Source organism: Chelonoidis abingdonii, chromosome 2, assembly GCF_003597395.2.
Source record: "Chelonoidis abingdonii isolate Lonesome George chromosome 2, CheloAbing_2.0, whole genome shotgun sequence".
Taxonomy (NCBI): domain Eukaryota; kingdom Metazoa; phylum Chordata; order Testudines; family Testudinidae; genus Chelonoidis; species Chelonoidis abingdonii.
Genome location: NC_133770.1, coordinates 210,285,793 through 210,308,651, shown reverse-complemented (window position 1 = coordinate 210,308,651; position 22,859 = coordinate 210,285,793). Strand labels below are relative to the sequence as shown.

The 22,859-nt window shown below is 40.2% G+C and overlaps 1 protein-coding gene across 9 annotated transcripts in view; it reads left to right on the top strand.

Moving 5' to 3' along the window:
• Nucleotides 1-21,829, top strand: part of PTPRM (protein tyrosine phosphatase receptor type M) — a 766,944-nt gene extending 745,115 nt beyond the window's left edge. For all 9 annotated transcript variants that reach the window (XM_032777081.2, XM_032777080.2, XM_032777089.2 and 6 more), the window contains 7 exons: nucleotides 269-418; nucleotides 930-1,103; nucleotides 2,987-3,118; nucleotides 7,795-7,920; nucleotides 11,096-11,259; nucleotides 13,243-13,378; nucleotides 21,055-21,829. In XM_032777081.2, the coding sequence (XP_032632972.1) occupies nucleotides 269-418; nucleotides 930-1,103; nucleotides 2,987-3,118; nucleotides 7,795-7,920; nucleotides 11,096-11,259; nucleotides 13,243-13,378; nucleotides 21,055-21,108 (936 nt within the window). In that variant the 3' untranslated portion in view covers nucleotides 21,109-21,829. The remainder of the gene's footprint in view (nucleotides 1-268; nucleotides 419-929; nucleotides 1,104-2,986; nucleotides 3,119-7,794; nucleotides 7,921-11,095; nucleotides 11,260-13,242; nucleotides 13,379-21,054) is intronic.
• Nucleotides 21,830-22,859: the final 1,030 nt, after the last annotated feature.

Genomic DNA, 22,859 nt, shown 5'->3' with positions numbered 1-22,859 from the left:
GCAAGAGGAGGCCACTATAAAAACCATTTGGTTTTTTTCTGGTGTACAGATTGGTTGGCTTATTTATCATAACTGATTGGGCCCAACCCTTACACAGTTTTTTCTGTATATAATAGTATATTTCATTAACTAGTTTTGCTCCCTACAGGTTCTACTCAGTGTACATTGATGTTAATGGGAGCTTTATAGATTATTTGCTGTTTACTTGAGCACTAATACCTGAGGTGTGCTCCCTCTAAGTCAGTAATTGTGTTGATTGCTTTACCAGGAGCAGTACGTATTTATCCATGATGCAATACTGGAAGCCTGTCTTTGTGGAGATACTTCTATTCCAGCTTCTCAAGTTAGGTCTGTGTACTATGAAATGAATAAACTGGATCCTCAGACTAACTCAAGTCAGATCAAAGAAGAATTTAGGGTAAGTCATGGACAGCACAACGTGGATACATACAATATGGCTCCTCATCCCATGCCCATTGAAGTCAATGGAGACCTTCCTTTAATTTCAGTGGGGTTTGGATCAGGCCTATGAGAGAAGAACTACAAAACAGGGCAATAATATGTCACATTTCTGTTGAAATATGTAAAATAATAAAGATATAGATATAGGGCAGTTGTAAATTTCTCTTTCCTCATAAACAGAGGTTGGAATCTTATGTGGTTTCCCTCCATGATCCTTTCTCCATAATACAAGTAACCTTGCAACCATCTTTCAGGTTCTTCCTTCATATGTGCTCATATTCAGCAATCCAAGGTTTTTGCTTCTGAACCCAGCTGTTCATTCATTTTTCTTATGTTTTTTTTTTACATTTGTAAATTCTCTTTGAAACTGTAGCCCAAGTTGATTTGCAGTTCTATTATTTAACTATTTTAGGATTCGTTCACTGATGAGCTAACCTTGCTCGTGTATTGTTTATTCTTCTTCATAGACTCTAAACATGGTGACTCCAACACTGCGTGTAGAAGATTGCAGTATAGCACTTTTGCCCCGTAATCATGAAAAGAATCGCTGTATGGATGTTCTGCCTCCAGATAGATGCCTGCCTTTCCTCATAACAATAGATGGGGAGAGCAGTAACTACATTAACGCCGCACTGATGGATGTAAGTCCAATTATATCATCAATATTAAAGCAGGAATAAACTCCAAACTGGAAAATCCTGGGAAGCACAGTCAGCACCAGAGCACTCAAGTCCTTCCACTTCCCTTTCAAAAAATGACACAAAATCTTTAAACCTCTGAGTACATTTAGGATCCCTCATATGTTATGTCACAGCCAAGGTTCCAAAACCACACAGAGAAAGCCAGGCAGGGAGTACTGACAAATTAAAAATGTCTGCATTTCTCTCTAGCTCTTGAATTTTTAACCATCTGGCCTAAGAGAAAAAGAGTTACCTATTAAGTCACCAAGGCACCTAAATGGGATAATAGGGTTTGCAGCAGTATTTTAGTTCCCTTTCCTTTAATTTACGCAGTAATTAACAGAAAAAATAATTGCCTGTCAGCACAGATAGCACACAAGACATTACTCCAGTTGTTCTATTTATATCAGTCTGAATGAACATTTCCTGTTCGGATGATGAAAAAATGAATATTTTTAAATGCAGTTATGGTAATTTTAATAGTGCTAATGGGATATCAGTAAAAAGACACTTAACTGTGTTTTACACTCTCTAGAGATTTGTAGTATATCTCTGACATTTTAGAACTGGAGTAATTAAAATTGTGACACACACAACAAGAAAATAGTGTTTAGGAAAGAATGAACACATTTCAAATATTCTTTCTGAAAAGTAAAGCTTCACTAATAATAGTTTGCACTCATATAGGACTTTCCATCCAAGATCTCAAAGCATTTTAGTAACGTTAGATAAGGCTCAAAGCTAGGTATTGTTATATTTGTTTATATGAATAGGGAAACATGCAACAAAAGCTTAAATGGCTTGTCTAGGTTCACACAGTGTCCTGGGTCACACAGGAAGCCAATGGCAAATCTCAGATTATATCATCTCCTGTCTTGCCATTATACCACGTCCCATCATAGAGAGGTCAATATTATTTTCTTTTGTAAATCAGTACTGATCAAAAGAGAGGATTCCTTTGTATTAGCTTTTGCAGCTACTTATCTTATTATGAACTGTTTACCTTTGATATCAAATTGTTGTGCTGGATCCTCAGATGTACCTGAGCCATGCTTGGTGCTCCAGGACAGGGGAGTTAAGGGGCTTTCTGCCACTTTTCCATCCTCCTAATCTTGGAGGTGGTCCATGCTTGGTTCAGCAACTCCATCTCCCGGCAAACATCTTAGAGCAGCATTGGGACTCTTGTAAACCGTGCTGACTGGTCTGGCCACCTGGGGGCTGATCCGTTTTCCCATAATCATTGGTGCACTGTGTGCGCCCCAGAATAGTCCCTACATGAGAGGCCAGGAACAGGTGGTTTGCTCTTTCTCGTACCCAAGTCTCTACCAGTTAGTGGGCCAGGTGCTCAGTTGCTGTCTTCTCCCGTTGTATCAGTTGAGATGAAAATGCAGAACTGAGTGTCATCAGTGTACTTAAGGACCATAACCATGGCTCCTCATTAACTCCCCTGATGGCACTGTATGTGCTTTGAATAAGAGGGGTGAAATTTTGAATCCTGCATCGTGCTATATCTGTCAACAACTCAAAACAAATCTACTGCTCGACATGTTATGGGTGCTACACTGGAAGCAAGAATCTCTTGTTTTTTTCCCCTTCTGTATGTCCATGGCATAAAATTTTTAAAAATATGATCTGTTAAAGCCATTTTGCCTCCAGATGTAAATTTACAGTTTATTAGATTGCAAGCAAACATCTCAGGGAAGATCTGAAAACACTGTGTGAGTAATCTTCAAAATAACAATAATACTTATTTTCCTAGGGTTTAGGGCCATTACTGATATTTTGCTGGATGGATTTCTTCTCTTATCACTTTCATTTTATCATCTGTTGCTATTGTTTTGCAGAGCTATAAGCAACCCTCCGCTTTTATAGTTACCCAGCATCCTTTACCAAACACCGTCAAAGATTTCTGGAGGCTGGTCCTAGACTACCATTGTACATCAATCGTTATGCTGAATGATGTGGATCCAGCACAAGTAAGTCCTAGAAACTGCTCCAATCAATGTACTTCACAGAGTAATGCTTGTGTTTAGGTAATACATGTGTGCTTTGAAACAGCATTAGGACATAATTAGGTTTATAAATCATCATTCACAAATACTAGAAAATTGATTCATAGCTCGGGGATAAGCAAAGAGGAAGGAGGGAAGAATGAATGAGGCCGCCATAAGTTGGTCCACCGTATTGTAAACACACACACACACACCCCTAACTCCTTGGGAATTGGTAATTGCATGTAGAACCTTTCAGTTCTAGGAATTGGCTCAAAATTTAAAACAAGTTCGTAGTGGCCAAAAGTGAACAGAAATTCACAGCTTTCCCATGTTGCTTGCCTGAAATGAGTCTGTGGTCAGTCATTTCCATCACAAAAATCAGCATTACATTTGGCACTAATTTGATCTGTAAGTGTCAGCCGTAGTGGAGAGGACAAGAACTAAACAGGAATGGAGACTGGATTATCTTTTCTCCATAGAGAGGCTCTCTCCAGAACAGGGATGAGGCAAATGTATGGGGCATTTTTAGTTAACTTATAATATAGCTGCGTATTGTTTGCTAGAAAGATATATCTGTTCTTTTTAAAAGTGGAGAACTTGAGCTTTTCCGGGCTTCTGATATTGCAACTTTCTTAAGCACTGACTTTACCTTTTAACACCAGCATTAAACGGGAGCAATGCAGTGAACAGGACCCTACTCTATAAATTTTCTAAAATGCTTTGGTATTTGGTTAAAGTAAGGCCAAAATTTAATGTGTTGTAATATGCTGCATGTGATATTTATTTCTGATGTGTTCAAGAATCTTTTTTCTTAAGAAGTTTAAGAAGTTTTTTCTTAAGAAGTAAAAGCTCACTTTTATTTCATGTTAACATTAACTTTTTGTTTTAAAAAACATAAAAGTTTTCAACCTGGGCTTTCAAAAAAAGTGCCTATAAATTCCAAACACTGTCTTAAATACTAAACTTCTGAATCCCTAACCACTCTTACCTGTCTAGAAATTAAAGACAAAACTTTTATTCATGAGTCTGAGGTTATTTTCAGCATGAATGAGGAAACTCTGGGGAGTCAGCCTTTTAGTAACTGCTACACCGAGTTTTTTAATTTGTAGGCTGTGTTTTGAATGTATAATAGTGTTTGCCTATTTTAGGCATTTATTAGCCTTACTCACTATTAAAAGCTTTTGGGATATATAATGTATCAGGTAATACACCTACCTTTGCAATTCTTTAAACTTTTTTCTCCAATGTAAGTGACAAGCTTTTCATTAGGAATAAATTTCAAAACTCAAAAGGCAAAGAGAAGGGAAAAGAGGGCGCAGTTTATTGAAAACCATGCGTTGTCATTCAGCTTTATTACTAATTATTATCATAATCATTATTTATGTATTTATTTCTATATAAAGTATTTGCGTATTACTGTAATACACTACATCAGATGCTCTGTTAGAACATTAAATAACATAGGTAAGAGGAATCAATCCTGGTGCACTCCTGATTCTGCTGAAAACCAGTCTGTAGTACAGCCATTGACCCTCACATAGCTAAATGTACCATGGTAGTTTGTCCACTAGGAACATTAAGTCCTCAGGCACCCCATACTGGTGTATCATTATTCACAGCGGTGATTGGTGCTCTGAGTCAAAACCAGCTACAAAGTCTATAAACACGACGTTAACTGTCTTTTGTTGCCTTAGTCGTTTTTCAGTAACATTTCACAAAGCATATTTAGCAGAGATTGTAAATTGACCAGTATGGAAACCACACTAGTTATCTGTCATTTTTGGTTTGAGGCACAATTTCAGTCTGTTCAGCAGTATGATCATAAACACCTTCCCTGACACTGACAGGAGCATTATTACCCTATAATCTGAGCAAACTAATCACTCTCCCTTTTGGAAGAAAAGAGATGATACAGCCTCTTTTCCAATCCAAAACTGATTGAGGCCTAAGTAGGAGTTTCAAAATTTAGAATCTTGGGTATGCAGATGATATTTCCATACTTGAAATGACTACTGACCAACTACAGCAAACGCTGGAAGAGCTACAAAAAATTGCAAAATCTATGGGACTTAAGATCAATGGATATAAAACCAAAGCTATGCATGCTTGCTGTAAAATGGAAGTGAATGGCCTGCTGATACTGCATGTAGATGGCAATGACATTGAATGGATGAATAGTTTGACCTATCTGGGAGCTGGTTGCAGCAGGAGGTTCCACAACCAAAGAATTCACATTTCGAATTGATCTTGCATCGGTGGCATTTCAGAATCTCCAAAGGCCTCTGTGTGGCAGGATGTCTCTGTGACATCTAAGATACGAGTGTTCAACACAATCGTGATTACAACCCTGCTACGTGGAGCAGAATCATGGCCATTAAATAAAACATAGGAAAGGAAAATAAATAGTTTTTAGTGGCAAAAGTTACGGCACATTCTTAACATATGTTGAGCTGGTTTTGTCACAAATGAAGAAATATTTAGATGATCCCAGGAAGTTACAGTCTTGCCCCAGTTGAGAGCAACTGTGGTGTGGTCATGTCCAGCATGCAGAAGAGGGTATGATTTTATAGAAGTTTGTAGAGCTGAGGTCAAAGCAAGTAGACATGAGGCCGACCACAAATGAAGTTGGAAAATGGAATTTGGAGAGATTTAAGAAGCCTAAATTTTCCCATACTGATTCTTGTCAAATGAAGATTTGCAAGGAACCATTCAAGATAGTCCATTTTATGAATGGCCGTGGCTGCTACATTGTAGCCATGTGGATCTGCTGCAGCTGCTGTATATATACACTACAGTTTAGGGAGAATTTCTTACTTTCCTGAGAAATCAAACCCTAAAAGCATCTACCCTAAAAAAGTTGATACCATCACATACATCCAACCCCTCACATTCACAAAAAAACCCTCAACCCAAATGTCCTACATACTTGAAAATCATGGTTTCCTACAACTGCTGTGCCAAACATATTAGCCTTTATATGATTTTTAAGTATTTTTCAAAAAGCCATTGAATTGGTATTACTACGTAATGGAAGGACCTACAGTGAGTTGTGCAGCATGTTGGAAATCTACATTAGCTATCTTTATTCATTGTATTTTGTTACTCAATACAAATAAGTGTATTTCATAATGAAAACATGATTAAGATTCAGAGCAGAGTTAAAAGGAATTTGCTCATCAGTGTGAGCTGTGAATGTAGAGTGTTTTAAAAAAGAAAATACATTTTCCTAATTGGATTTTTTTGTTTTTAATTTGTTAAATTGAACTGATATGCAAATCAGACTTTGTCCTATTTTTACTCTGTTTGAAATGGCCACATTTTCCTAAAATGCAGTAATTTGTGAGTGGCTCTGTTGAGTGATGAGTGTTATAAGAAGTGCAAAACAACAGCTGTAGCACGTCTGATTTGTCAGCTCAGCTGTGGATCACCAGCAGTAGTACAGCAGAATGAAGACCACTGCTACTTTTTTGAATAAAATGAAGCTTTAAAATATGTGATCGATGCTCCTGCAAGCAAGCATAAGTTTGCTCATTCGCATACTTAATTTTGCTGCATGCCTGGCCATGAACTGCTATAGTTATCCCTGGTAGATGAGGTAATATCTTTTATTGGACCAATTTCTGTTGGTGAAAGAAAATCTTTTGAGCTTATACAGAGCTCTTCTTCAGTAAGCGTGAAAACTTGTCTCTTTCCCCAACAGAAGTTGGTCCAATAAAAGATATCACCTCATCCACCTTGTCTTTCTAATGTCCTGGGACCAATACAGCCACAACAGCACTGCAAACCTCAAGATCCCAGAAAGTGAACACACTCTATAGAGGGCAATTCTGAGAATCCCCATCAAAGTGTTGAATTAATCTTTAAAGTATTAGGGGTAGAATACCAAGTGTCAGGTGATTCATTTCAGGATTAAGCTATAATTTTTTTATTGGACACTTAAATTGTTCAAGATACATATTAATATTCTTCCGTGATCTTTAGGTATCCACCACTAACGTATTTCTGGACATAAGTGAGTTCACATTTTCTACTGCAAAGTGGCATTCACAAATGCAAGACTGACTGGTCTCTGAAAATTTCAAGCAATGCTGATTTTAGCCAGTTCACTGGTCTGGAGCTAAACTGAGACTAGAATTTAGGCACTGGAGTTTTGAGAATAGCTCTACCTTTATAACAGCAACAACATATTCCGCTGTGGTCATGAACTGGTATCAACACATTTAGAACACTTTAAGATATCAGACCTTTGGTCCTGTGCTCGCAGCGCACCCTAAATGTGATGTCCTTCAACAGCATCCCCACATCCAATCATATCTGAGTGTTGAATTGGCATTGAGTGTCAAAAATGTGTAACTCCAAACACCAAAGAGTTAAGAATACAGCAATGAGCCATATGAGGTTCAGTCACTTAAAAATTTATTTGGTTAAATTTGTTCTGCAAAAATAAAGTTGGAATACTGAAAAAACTGGCTCAGAGATTGGGAAACTACAATTTTATAATAACGTGTTTGAGAATTTTTGTAATACTTTAAAAAGATAAAAAGATAAATGAAACGATCCATATTCAAAGACAAGAAAAATGCATTCTCCAGGGATGTTACAAGATATCAGTGTTCTTATAAATAACTGTGCTTGTCTGTGATGTTGATCTCCTGTAGTTGTGTCCCCAGTACTGGCCAGAAAATGGGGTGCATCGACATGGTCCCATTCAGGTGGAATTTGTATCAGCTGATTTAGAAGAAGACATAATCAGCCGGATATTCCGAATTTATAATGCAGCAAGAGTAAGAACCTTATTCAGTTTCTCTCTTTTTTTAAACTTAATAATTTGGATTGATGGGGGGAAATGTTAACTAAAAGAAATCTTTCTTTCAAATATCCGGTTAGTTTTAATCAGAACTGTATATTAATAAAATAAAATGTGTATAACTCAGTAAAATTGAAGGTAATGAGCAAACCTTACTGAGGTTATAAAAATAAAGGTTAAAGATGCAAAGGAACCTCACACTCTGAAGTCTGTTTGAGAAGAAGCTTATATATACACTTCTACCTTACTATAACGCTGTTCTTGGGAGCTGTAACCGGGTGGGCACTCACCCCTGCAGTGCCTCCTGTTGGTCACTTCAGGAATTAGCTCAAATTTGAGCTTGGAGCGCCCTCAGGAGGCCGATGATCCGCCTTGTTTCCTGCTACGGGCCCCGTGTCCCTCCCTGGACCCCGGTGCCCTTTTACATGGGGTTCTGCCCCCCTGGCAGTAACCCCTTTCTCTTTTAGGGGTTTCCCCTCCCTGGGAACCCCCCACCCTCTATCCCCACTTTGCTTCAGTGTAGGCTACTGCCAGTCATTGTCTAGCCCCACACCCTGGGGCAGACTGCAGTATCAGCCACTCATCATCAGCAAAGGGGTTTGGACCGGCTGTATTGGCCTACCCCTGGGTTGCACCCTACAACCCCAGTACCTCCTGGCCTAATTCTAGACCACAGCCTGGGGCTTTCCAGGCAGGAGCTCCCCAGCTCCTCTGCCTTTCCCCAGCACTGCTTTACCCTAGGTACGTGCTCTGGTTCTTGGCAGCCAGGCCCTTCTCCCTCTACAGGCAGAGGAAGACTCTCTGCCCTTGGCTTCCCTGGCCTTCTTATTAGGCCCTGCCGCTCAGTTTGGGGCGTGGCCCCAGCTGCAGCCACTTCCCCAATCAGCCCAGCTTAAAAGGCTGCTTTCTCCAGCCCCTGCCCCTTCCCTGGGCTGTTTTTCACCCCTTCAGAGCCGGAGCAGGGATCCACCCTGCTACTGGAGCCAAAAAATCTTACCACATTATAGGTGAAATCGTGTTATATTGAACTTGCTTTGATCCACCAGAGTGCGCAGCCCCACCCCCCCCAGAGCACTGCTTTACCACGTTATATCCAAATTCGTATTATATCGGGTGACGTTATATCAAGGTAATTGTGTATATGGTTCATACATAGAATCAGAATAAAGACATTTTTCTACCATATGCCTTTATGTCTATTACATTCACATGAGAAGAATACAGCATTAAGATTGTACTATTAAGCAGGATTTGCAGAAATTAATGTTGTTACAGCAGTTAGCCCACATTGCGTATTTTGTTGTGCATATAATTCTGTTTGATTAAAATACATTGTGTTAATTTATTGAATAAATGTAACAAAAAATAAAAACCAAAGGCTTTATGAGCAACTTTACTTTGATACAAGAAACATGACCTAAATTTTCAAAAATGAGTTGTGATTTGGGGTACCTTAACTTTGAAGTTCCCAACTTGAAACATCTTAAAGGGATGTAATTGCCAGAAAGCACTGAGCACCTAACCCTGAAAAACAGGTTCTTTTAACATGTCTCAAGTTGGGCCCCCAAAACTCACTAGGTCATTTTTGAAAATGGAGGCCTTTAACATCTGCATTTTTTTACACTTGTACTTGAAGAGTGCAGCCTTATCATAGTCTGCACTGAATGTCCTGGCGCTTTAAATAAAGAAAAAAAACTAAATGGACCAGTGCCCACTTCTTTGAGAGATAGGTTTGTTTCTTGTAAATACTGTACCAGGATCTCTATGACGTGCACACTCCTTCGAGTGCACCTTTTAATATACGTGCATTTCAAAGAAGTGAGCACTTTATAAAGATACTAATGTAGCGTGATTATGTATTGCACACATACCTCCTGAAGACAGCAGACATCCACTTAAGCCAGGTTGAGAGAGACCATGAAGAAGATCAGGCATTCCATCCCATCCAGGGAGAGAGGGGCCAGTGAAATGGACTGGCACCTCCTCCCAAAACTGAGGAGACATTGGAAAGAATGAGCAGCACTCCCTAGTCAGTCTGTGAGGTCACGGATTGCGCTGAGGACCAGTCCTCCTCAGAACAAGCAAAGACTCCCCCACAAGAGAGGAAAGAGACAAAGAGGTACCTGAGGCCCTACTTCCCAGTCTGGGGAACCAATGAATAAGCCTGCACTCCCCATTCTTTCATGTTTCAAGGGCCATGAAGTCCCAAGTGATTTTTGATGAGTAAAATCCAAGAACCCATGAAATGTTAGTAGGATGTTTGATTTAATAATCACTGATCAATATTAATCCTATTTTGAGGGGAGGGGCAGTCAGAGGGAAGGGATCAGCCCAAGGTGCATTAGGTTCTAAATTTTGACAGAAAGCAGGCACATCCCATATAATCCTTGAGTACAGGGGACTGGACTTGATGACCTATTGATGTCCCTTCCAGTACTATACTTCTATGATTCTATGACAATCAAAATTTACTCTGCCTCAGCTCTGCTATAGTCCCTTCTCGTGTTAATCTGATACCCTCTCTATTACTACTGTGTAACAGCAATAACAACAACATTGTCATGTAAACACCTCTGGGTTTTTGTTCCATGCATTAATTAATATAGCAAAGCCACTCTTCAGAACTATTTCTCTCAAGAGTTTGAGCATAGCCCAGTTAATAAAGTGCACTTTGATTTTTTTTTTTAAACAGAAGTTTATTTTTTTCACTCTTGCTTTCCTCAAAATGTCTTGAAAGATTTTGCTCAAACTTTCTTTTTAAAATGAGAGAAACATGGGAAGTTTCTTCCAAAAAGCTGGAAATTGTGAGCATGTGAAAAAGCAGAGGTTATAATTGAAATTGTATTGTGACTTTCACTTTGCTGTCAAGTGACTACTACAATATTTAATCATCATTTACTTGACTCTTGCAGCTGTACCATTGTTCTGCTCTAGTTTCTTTGCATATCCTGCTATTTAAAACATCTTGTGCTTAGTAACTCTGTTGGAGATTAAAAACCATAACTCTCAAGGGCAGTTGAAATTACTTTAGTAATTTGTGAGCAGTGATGTCCTTTAACAACTTTGAAGGGAATGTTTAATTTGTATGCTATTTGAGTATAGTGTAAATAATGCCTTTGCTTTTTTCTTGCTTGTTGTTCGGATCTTTGCAGCCCCAAGATGGGTATCGAATGGTGCAACAGTTTCAGTTCCTGGGATGGCCCATGTACAGAGATACTCCAGTGTCCAAACGTTCTTTCTTGAAACAAATACGTCAGGTGGAGAAATGGCAGGAAGAATACAATGGAGGAGAAGGACGTACAGTCGTACATTGTTTGTAAGTATTTGAAGGTAGGAAAGCAAGGGGGTAGTATGAATATTTACTGTACTTCGAGTTTTAAAGGATTTGCATGAAGATAAGAGGCATCCTTTTAATTTAAACCATAATTTGGAATTGAATTACACAGCACCTCATTGGAAAACAGTGGAAGCTCATGAAGGTTTATCATTTGTGGGAAGTTGGGGTTTTCATTCATGTTCTTTGGGAGAAATCTGAATGCCTTTTGCCTGAGGACCTTGTATACATGCACGAGGGGCTCAAGTTTACACTGCTCCATGTGGAGGTACAAGTTCTTAATCTGCCCACTATTCCTCTCTTACAACTTAGAACCTCCCATGTGCTGTTTTCCCTCAGCTCCCACAGAGGACTGAGTTCTCATTAATTGAGGCTGTAATTCAGGAAAGCATTCCTGTTCAATTAAGCATTGGTTGAAGTTCTGCCCTGATTAGTGATGGAATTACGCAGACTCTTAAGTGCTTTCATGAATTGGGACCTAAATTAGAAAATAACTTTCTGACCATTCTGTTTATATGTAATACAAATTAGTAACTATAGATGAAAACTGCAAGTTTACTACTATTGCCCACTTAAACACTGACCTTGCACAAGTCACTCAATCTTTTTGTGCTTTAGTTTCCCCATCTGTAGAATGGGGATAATGATACTGACATCAAAGGAGTATTGTGTGGTTTAACTAATTAATGTTTTGAGATCCTCAGCTGAAAGGCCCTTTTGAAGTGCAAATTACTGTTATCGCTATTGTTGCTGATGATATTAAATAGTTGTACCACATCACGCACGAGTCACTTCCAGGCAGCAGAGAAAAGAAAAAGGCTCTGACATAATTCTTTTAAATGACTTTAGTTTAATGAAAATTCTCAAAGAGTCCCACAATATCAGCCAATGTTTTGGCAGCAGAGAGCATTCTTTTCCATACTGCTTGGATGTGACAGATGTGCGATTTTGTAGCTTCCTTTGAAAATCAACCATTTGTGAGTGCTGGTTTGAAAGACCCGCTAGCTAACTAGTCTGCACTCCGGTAATTATTAAGGTTTATCATTTCCAATGAAGTACTCTGATTAGAATAGCTGTAGGGTTTCCAGAAAGAGATTCTCTTGAAGATTAAAAATAGCTGAATATAAAGCACTATTAAATACTATATTTGATCATGTCTATGAACATTTATGCCTGGCTTCTAGTCAGCAAGTCAGTGTGGGTTTTCATCTTCTGAAACTATGGATGATGGGAGAACATACAGTTGTAAAAGCACTCCTTCCCATGCAGTGAATGTAATGCCTGTACCAAATGCCACAAGGTACAGGTAAAATGTAGTGGGATATTGCAGCACCACCTCATGGCTATGTTAAGAGTACAGCTATCAATACAAATTATACGACAACTTGGGCAAGGCTGTTACTGTTACCTGGGAACCTTTGAGTCCAGAAATAAGGCACCATAACCTAGAATAGAAAAACTTGTAACCAGCTCAAAAGCAAATTCCAAAATTTGTTTAATGTTTTCACATTTCTGAGTCTCATTACACTAAGGTTGCTGTGTAAGTGTAATGGGGCCTCAAACTGAACAGAAATGTAATTTACCGCACTTTAAGACTCCTTTGCACTGCCAGAGCAAGGGAATGGAGCTAATGTGAATGAGAATCAGGCCTCTCTGTCTTGATTCTGTTTTCCAAATAGTTACTTTGTTCTTCAGATTTATGAATTAATAGAAAAGACTAGTGCAAAATTGAAACACTCTGTTACCCTCAGGCTTCCAAGCTGATGGATTCCGTAGCATACATGTTGGATAATTCAGCCTATTCACTTTAATTAGAAATTGCATCCTTCTTAGAGTTCAGAGGCATTAATAGCCATTGGTTCACCAGTATTTGCATCGCATGTCTCGTAGAACATTCAGACACAGTATGAGAACTAGTAACATACAGTCATGAGTAATGGAGCCATTTTATCACTTTTATTGTAGAAACGGAGGTGGCCGCAGTGGGACATTTTGTGCAATCAGCATTGTTTGTGAAATGCTTCGGCACCAGAGGGCAGTTGATGTATTCCATGCTGTGAAGACACTGAGAAATAATAAGCCTAACATGGTGGACCTTCTGGTATGAGCTTTTTTAACTGCACCACTAAATAGAAAATGTTTCCTTTTATCCTAAAACTTGGGGAGATTTCCAAGATTTTCAGTGGGAGTTGTTGAGAAAGCATGCAAGTTGTTTTCAAAGGAAATAATGAAATCATTTCACTTGTAAGAGTATTTTTACACTGCTTTCTTCCCAAGGAGACTTTGTCTCTGTTCATTTCAATTTTTGAAATAGTTTAAAACTTTCAACAGAACATCTTTATTAATTTGCCCTTCTAGCAATGTGATCCATGTGGAGAGTAGTCATCGCACAGCAGAAATAATAATAGTGTAAAATGAAATGCCAGATTTTCAAATTATATATTTTATAAATAGCGTAATGCCTAATATTTATCAAAGCCGTGAATTTCAGTTTGACATCCAGAATATTGCATTTAATTATGGTTGCTCTACCTCATAGAGAGATTAAAGGAGTTCAGAAACAAGGGGCCATGTGCAATTATTTTCTTATAGAGTGTTTTATTGAATCTTTAGATGTAGAATTGCAGAAACACTAGCAGCTATGACACAAGAGCTGTAGGCCAGCTTAAATCAGCAGCCTGTTATGTTCTGCTTTGTAGTTCTGTACTGGGAGAAGGATGTATAGTTCCACCCAATTCAATGTGATGCTCTCAGGACCTTCAAAACCTATGTAGAAACAGGATACTGAATTAAGGGGGACAGTGCCACTGTACTTTCTGGCGGGGTGCCTTAAAAGCACTGCTTTTAGAGACTGGCTTTTTGAAAGCAGATTGGCTTCAATGAAGATGCAGTATTTGTATAACTTCAGGAATCATAACCCAGTATGAGTTAACAGTGTGAATTCTGGACAAGAGAGGATTGGTTAATTGGGACTGAACTGTGGTCAGGCTAGGGTGACCAGATGTCCTGATTTTATACGGAAAGTTACGATTTTTCGGTCTTTTTCTTATATAGGTTTCTATTACCCCCCACCCCCGTCCCGATTTTTCATACTTGCTGTCTGGTCACCCTAGTTTGGGCATCTTTTCTACCCCAAAAACCCAAGGAAGAGGCAGGAAGATCCCACAGAAAACTGTGACATCCTCCACCCCTCTACTCTTAGGAGAGATCTCCGCTCCCAGTCTGGCCTTAGGTGTTGAACACTTTGAGGAATAGTGAATGCTAGTGGGTTGGTCAAGCTACTTAGGGGTGATGTGCTAGGAAGAGGGACGATTTCTTCCTTCTGTGAGGTAGGACCAGGTCCATGTTTTTGGCTGCAGCAAGTTCCAGTATGTCCCGCCTTTCTTTTGAAGAAACCCCTTCTCCTCAGACCTATCAAGGTGCCCCACCTCCACTGCTGTGAATTCTTGTCCCTCCCTCAGGCCAGGCACCAGTAAGAAGGAGACATCTAGCTGGGTCCTGAGATGAACCAGCACCTTGCCAGCAGCATGAGAAGAGCAGGGAGTTTGAGGCTGCCACTATGAGGAAGCAAGCTAGCAATGTAAGACAGTCAGTCATGTGGAGGTGAGGGACCTTCCAGCTTTCATGATGTTGGGAGCGGGCCATTCATTTGGCTCCTGTCCCTCAGTTTAGAACTCTCAGGACACTCCTAATTTTTTATTTGCTGGATGTAAAGAGAAATGTCCTACTTTTCCACACAGTCCATGTAGATGTGGATTTGTACCTGGCATGACTGCTGTTTTCAGGTCTCTGTGAGTTTGTCAGAGGTGACTGGTAATTGCTGATTGTGGGGGGCAGGGGCACAATTTAAAGGTTCTGGTGGTATGCAGCGGGGTTCAGGGCAGGTACTCAAGAGACAAAAGAGTTTTGATTTCTAGAGCTACTTTTGACGTTCATATTTTACGATACTGTGTAATAGCTGATGGAGATTGTGCTAAAAGAGAGCTACACATGAAGAAGCTCTGGAGTGCACTGGTGTGTTATATCAGTTTGAAGAACAGAGATATTTTCAAACCAATCAGCACCCGATAATTATGTCAGGAATCAGTTCTAATTTAACCTTACAAAATTAATTTCCCTCTTCATTTGAATATGCTCTTTCCTGGGTTTACAAGGAGACATTGGCTGTCTTGGGCAACATAAGTACCAGAAATCTCATGCTAACCCTCCTGGTGGCTATGATGTCTCTTCTGGCATCTTACTCTTCTGGTACCTATAGTACTGTAGAATGGTGAATATGAGACATCATTAGCAAACCTGGAAAAACAGATTTCATGGCAGGCAGACAATAGTTTGAAAGAATGTTTGGAAAGTAAATTAAAATAGATTTCTGTGATCAATCTCCTATGCCCAGCCCAGTTAGCAGGGACGTTCACATCATGTTTCTGAGCTTTCACGCAACTCCATTTTCTCTTTACAGTTCACTTTTAACTAGAGATGGATCCAGAATTAAGACACAAAATCCAAACCACTCAGAAACACAAGGAAGATCATATCTAGGTCCAGATTTCAACTTCACACCTCAGGTTTATTTTTATCATTGGGCCAGTTCAGAGCTCCAAATCTCAACACTCTTGTGAGTGGCTTCGGTTTGGACCATTACTGAGCTCCCACCTACCTCCCCATTCCCCTTGGCCCCGCTGTCTCTTCCCCAATCCCCCCACTAGTCCCCCCTTCCCCTGCCGCTTCTCTGAGCCCCATCACCCCTGATCTCCACTACCTCCCCAGGCTTCCCACCCATCCCCCATTGCCCTGGCTGCCACTGCCTGCCATGGGCTCCCCACACATTCATCCCCTCACTGCCCCTGCTGCCTCCCCACCTCATTGCCCCAAGCTGTCTTCTGTAGCCTTGCACACACCCCAGGCAGGCTCCACTGGCCAGCCTAGAGGTTCCCAAACTTTAACAACCTGTGAACCCCTTTCACTAAAATGTCAAGTCTCGTGATCCCCCTCCTAAAAATGAATATTTCCAGGGATTTTCTCCTTTACCTGAGTATAAATTATAAAAGCAGTGATCTTGGAAATATAAAATTTATTTTTATAACATGCCTATTACACACTTATTATTATTTATAATTACAATATTTTTATTACATTATTGAAAGGCAACACCTTCCAAGATCTCACTTTTGGTAGCTCATATCAACTTGAAAATAAAGCCTGTTATACAGACAAGGCTCCTATGTTTCATCAGGAATAATCAGATCGAAACAAGCATCGAAGGTATTTGAGAGCCAACATCAGAGTCCTCCACACAACATTCAGGTCTTGAGCAGTCCAGGCAAACAATGCACGTTAACAACAAAGCGTAAACGCTTCATAATAATTTGAAAAAACAATAAAAGCGCTATTTAAATTTTAAAAAACAGCAAAAAATATCCAACTTCCAATTTCCATTTCTTATGAGTCTGAAGTTTAAATCTCCTCAGTGTGATAGAATGCTTGCTTTGACTGCTTAGCTCTTGGAAAGTCTAGGGGCTCCAGGCTCTTGCCCTGTGCTGCCCAGGGTCCCTAGGACAGCTCTGTCTGCCATTAGGAAATTTTTCCCCGAGACCCCCCGGTAACATTTTGCAGACCCCCAGGTGTTCACATACCCCAGGTTGGGAACCACTATGCCAGCCTAATGTCACTTCCCTGTTCCAGGCCCCACCTAGCAGAGCTCAGTGGGAGCGCGTGGTGTCGGTGCCTTTCCCCAGCATGTCCCCTACAGCTGTGCTCAGCCCAACTCCCACCCTGGCAGAAATCTGTGGGGGCATGTGACCCCACGTGTCTCTCCCATACATCATCTGCAGATAAATTCATAGATCTCGGTGATCTCTGATTCATTTAATTCACAGGAATAAAAATAAAATAGGGTGGCAATATACAGTTGTAGAAAATGCTAGCTAAAAATCGCAGTTTGGGATGAGTCTTCAGGAACAAATTTCTCAGCCAGAGAATTTATCCCCCACACACATACCCTGCCATTGGTCTCCACACTTTTTTTATTTTATTTTATTTTTACCAAATAGCAAATGTTTTTATCAAATACCAGCTTTTTTTAAACAAATATGTATAATAACAATAATGCTGACTTCTTCTACAGTGCTTTTCATCAGTCCATCTCAGAGCGCTTTAGAAGGGTCAGCTTCATTATCTCCATTTCACACATGAGGAAACTGAGACACAGAATGGTGAAGTGCCTTGCTCAAGGTGACCCAGAAGGCCGTGGCAGAGCCAGGAATAGATCCCCAGTCTCCTGAGTCCTACTCTACAGCAGGGCTGCCCAGAGGATTCAGGGGGTCTGGGGCAAAGCAATTTTGGGGGCCCCTTCCGTACAAAAAAGTTGCAATACTATAGAATACTATATTCTCGCTGGGGCCCCTGTGGGGCCTGGGGCAAATTGCCCCACTTGCCCCCTCCTCCCCCAGGCAGCCCTGTTCTACAGGAGGATATAGTTTAATAAATGGCAAGAATTCAAATGAGTTGGTTTGAAAATGTGCATGAGGAGTAGCATTGTGTAGTGGTGAAAAGCAGCGATTTAGTGAAAATGTGCATGAGGAGTAGCATTGTGTAGTGGTGAAAAGCAGCGATTTAGTGTCAGGAGTTCTGGGTTCTCTTCCTGATGTGGCCACTGACCATTTGCTTTGTGACTCTTAAGGAGTGAAAAAGTTCTTTTTCTCAGTTTCCCCATCTGTAAAATAGGATATTAACACTTACCCACCTATGTAAAGTGATTGCCATTCTTCAAAGGATATCAAATCTATAAATGCATGAGGATTATTAGTGCTACAGTGTTTCATGAGAGGAGTTCCAGGATTGCTGTGTAAATATTATTGCACATTTTCTCACTGGATTAAGGATACTCTTTGTGGTGCACATTTACAGGTTCATCTCCTAATTTCATTGAACCTTTCCAATTTCCTGGGAGTACAAAAATCTGAGTGACACATTGAGGTATAATCTTAGATGCCATTAAAACATGCACAAGTAATGAAATAAATCGATCCACTGGGTAATCCAAAGTGTGTGACGCTAGTGTTAGGTATTTAAAGTAATTGCCTGAAAAAATATCTTCACGTGAAATGGAAACGTATATCCCTAACAGAGAGAAAATTCATGAAATTCTATAGTTCTAATATACATGTAACATTTAGCAGTAGGTATCTTTACTGAAGCATGTCAAAGAGTTTCATAGTAAACATTACCGGGTCTACCAATATGTGCTCCGTATAAATATGCCTGTCTGAAGCTAGGTAACATAAAAAGGGTTTTAATATTTATCATCAAACAAATAGTAAAATGTGCAAAGGAGACACAGCAGAGAGCATGGGGGAATAATAGTGTCTATTCTAAAAGGCGGTTATCTAGGGCTTGCATTTACTGGAAATGCCAGTTATTCTGCTGAATCAGTAAACCACTATAAAATGAGCTTGGAAGAAATGAGAATGGCTGGCTGGTTGATCATTGTCCCAATGTGTGTTCCATAATGATAACATGACTGTGATTTAGTCACCTACACATATGTAGTAAAAATAGTAAAGATATAATTTACCCCATATTTTTTTTCCTCGTTCAAAAGAGATCCAAATACACCACAGGACCCTGCAGGATCTTAAAACCTTCAATACACTCACTCACAATCGTGGTGGTTTAAGTCCAAACAACTTTGTTCCTTAACTTTTGAAGTGGCAGCTGCAAAATGAAGGCACTAGGAAAATGCATCTCTTTGTTTTAAACAATTGCTCTTGGCTTTTTTTCTTCTTCTTCTATTCTAATTCAAAAGTAGCTATTGGAATCATTCAGGTACATGCTTTTCTCAATAAACATGTGACTTAAAATTGCACATGTGACTTGAGTGGACAATAGACAGAATCCCCTCAAATATTTGCTTCAGGCAAAAGAAGACTATTGCTGAAGTATAATGATATCCTACCTACTTACGGTGTTCAGCAGAAAGGTAAAGGCTGAGTGTGTCAGCCAGCTAGCTGTGTCATTATTACTAGGCAGCAGCACATGAGCTGTCATGTTTTATTGCTCAATGAAAGTGTACATGATCGAGGCAGTGCTTACTCCGTTGACAGAAAATGATATCTAGTTGGCAATACACTGAACCTTAATTTTTGGAAATCAGAGCAGCTTACACTTAGATTTAATGGAATAACAGCCATGTTCTCATCAGCTTTTTGTTACATTTAAATGTTTATAATTCTACAAAATAAAGCTAGCAGAAACATAAAGGAAATGGAGACAAAACACAGAATCCTCAGAGTTACCTACCACGCCTTGTACAAGTGCTCAGAAGGCTAGAATGTGCCTCGCCCATATGTGGATGAGCAGCCAGCAGGGAAGTGTAAGAGCCAGGCCCTTGCAGTCCCCCCTGTGTCCCTGGAGGTGCAAAGGAGAAGTGCAAAGTAGTCCTGTCTCTTCCTCCACCTCTGTGACATGCACACACCATTTGTCACCAGGGCAGGGGTGGCAGGTTTGTATAATTTTTGGTGGTGCCCAGAACGGGTCCAAGTCCCCACAAACACCTCCCTAAGGCTCTGGGAAGGAGTTTGGGTGCATGGTGTGGGCTCTGGGCTGGGGCACGGGGTTGGGGTGTGGGAGGGGGGAGGGGCACATCCCTTACCTCAGATGGCTCCAGAAAGCGACCTGCACATCCCTCTGGCAGCAGCTCCTGGGCGGGGGGACTCAGGAGGTCTCTGTGTGCCACTGCCTGCAGGCACCGCCCACACAGCTATTGGCCACAGTTCCCTGCCAGTGGAACCTGCGGAGTTGGAGCTCGGGACGGACACACTCCCCCCTTCCTGGGGCCTTAGGGCCATTCCAGCCGCTTCCGGGAGCGGCGCGGAGTGAGGCCAGGCAGGAAGCCACCTTAACCCCACTGCACTGCTGGTGGTGATGGCAGCAGCTGGGGGCCCTTGGCCCTTTTAAATTCCCCGGGGGTGGCAGGTGGGTCCAGGAGACGCTCCTGGCGAGCCGTGCAGGGGCGGCAGGCAAGGGCGGGGAAGACACTCAACCCCGAACATTGGTGGAGCCAAGCCCCCGGGTCCTGAATATTCCTGAAGCGTGGGCACCACGGGCCCATATAACTCGCCACTCCTGCACCAGGGTGCTTCTTCAGGGATTGTGCTGGGTTGCTCCCCTAGTTCCAGATGATCCCACCTCACTATAAGAACAGGCCTGTGTGCAAAGACAGTTTAGTAGCTGAAAATACCCCTTACGTGGCAGTAAAACTCAATACCTCATCTATGTGCTTCAGTGTGAGAGGAAAAATAACTGGAGTGTGGGCTTGTGGGGATTTTGAATTAGGTGTGGAGGAAGAATAATAAAGAAGCTGAGTGAGTTCATAGACGAAAATAAAATAAAACTTATCAGCTGGAAAACAGTAGAAACCTGGCCTATTTTAACATAAATTTTACCACAAAGGAATTCCAATATCTACTGCATATGAAGTTTTTGACAAGTTACTAAAGGTTTACAAGACAGTTTGCTTACTGGTTTCCAAATTTCCCGTTATAGGCATGTTTGCGTAACTAAATTGTTATAGTATGATCAGCAATGTCAGTTACTGTATGTACTATTGAATTAATAGTGTGAAGCTTTTCTTATCTAAATACAAATTGCTTTTGCAAATTCATTCACACTGACCATGTCTGATAGTAAATAATTTTAATAGAAGTGAAATACTAAAGTCCTTAATTAAATTTCTTCTGTGAATGACTTTGTGGGGGGTTGTTTCTGTTGATTTTTCAGGATCAATACAAATTCTGCTATGAAGTGGCTTTGGAATACTTGAATTCTGGCTGATCGCACAAACAGCAGTGAGAGAGCTCCTCTCCCCACCACAAACAAAGCAAGTTGTTTCATGATATTTGCGTATACGAGATGAAGACTTCTCAGTGTTATGCTTCTATTGCTTTGTATAATTGGCTCTTTTTAAGAGCTGGAGAAAGTGTTTATAAAAACTGCTTGCACTGCCCAATTTCCACTGTAATGCCGCTGCTTGACACACATACAAACACACACACAAACACATGGTGGTTGTTGGATGCTGCATTTATGCAAAACCATCAACTTGGTAGAGCAGCATAGTCATCTGGTAAATTAAAGAGCACAATTATATTCTTATGAAGGAATTTGTATTTTTCTGTTATATTTTGTTGCCTGTGATCCTCTGTTATTGTCACAGCCTAGTGTACATATCTGTTTTGTGGAGAATGCTGTCTAACATTCTGATAATATATGATTTTAGTTATATTTGTATTCTAACACTTGCATATTAAATGAAGCATATGTAGCTTATTTGAACTAATGGATACACATGTAACAAACCCCGTTAACTTGGTTGAATTGCAGTTTCTGTCCAGTTTGTATCATTTCAGAGGCAGTCTTGATAGAAATACAGTTAGAACATGCAAAATACAGGATGCTCAGATTAATATATCCAAAGCTTTTTTCATTTGTCTATATTGTAAATATTTTTTGATTTCATCAAATTATTTATTCATTAAAAGAAATTTTTTGTGAAGCACGGTGAGTGACAATCATTTTTATTAAACCCTATAAATGCTTTACTGTATGATATTATAAACATCTGTTTACCTTCTATGGATTCTCAGCTCAATAAATAATTACTTACATGATAAAATCTCGTTTAATTTATAGTAATTCATGGCATGTAATTGCTTTCAGTTGAACCCCATAAAAGGCTCTGTTCTCAAAAGTGCTGAGTCATCTCTAAAGGTAATTTGGCACATCAAGAAGCAGCAACAGCAGTCAAGCCAGTGACTGTAATGCCCCATACAAAATAAATAAAAATAAAAATGTTTTTACAAGGCAAGTGCACACATTAGAGATCTGGAAACTGGCTTACTTTATAAAAGGAAGGAGGGTCTTATGGTTCAGTTCCGAGGCCTGCCACAAGCTTCTTATGTGACCCTGGGTTGCTCTGTACCTCAGTTTCCCCATCTGTAAAATGGAGATGATAATACATCCCAGAAGACTAGGCAACAATGAGTGTTGTGAGAATAAATTAATTCATGTTGGTGAAGTGCTTTCATATTATGATTATGGTTAAAGAAGTAAATAGAGCTTCCCTGTTAATTGGCTCACTGCCTGATCTGCTCCCTGATAGCTTTTTGTAATTAAAAGTCATTACTTTCATGGAGGGGGGCGCGCTATGGCTGGTTCCTCCTTGTCCCAACTACCCACCAGTGTTTTCAGAGGGATGGCTGAAGGGAGCTGCTGTATATACATGGATGACAACCACACATTAAGTGCAATAGAGAGCCAGCAAGAAGACTAATTCAAGATGGACAAAGTTCCACAGTTTACTGCGCCACACGTGACTCATCAGGATAAATCAGACATTCCAGGGTAATTTACTGATTTATACTGAAATCTTCCAAAAACCTAGGCTAAGCAACAAATATTTAGGAATCATGATAAGGAAACTGGTTGGCTGCCTTCACAGGCCCCTGTGTCTGTGAAACAAAATTTATTGGGTGGTATCATAAGCATAATTCCCAAATCTGGACTTTAGCGTCCAAAAATCTGGG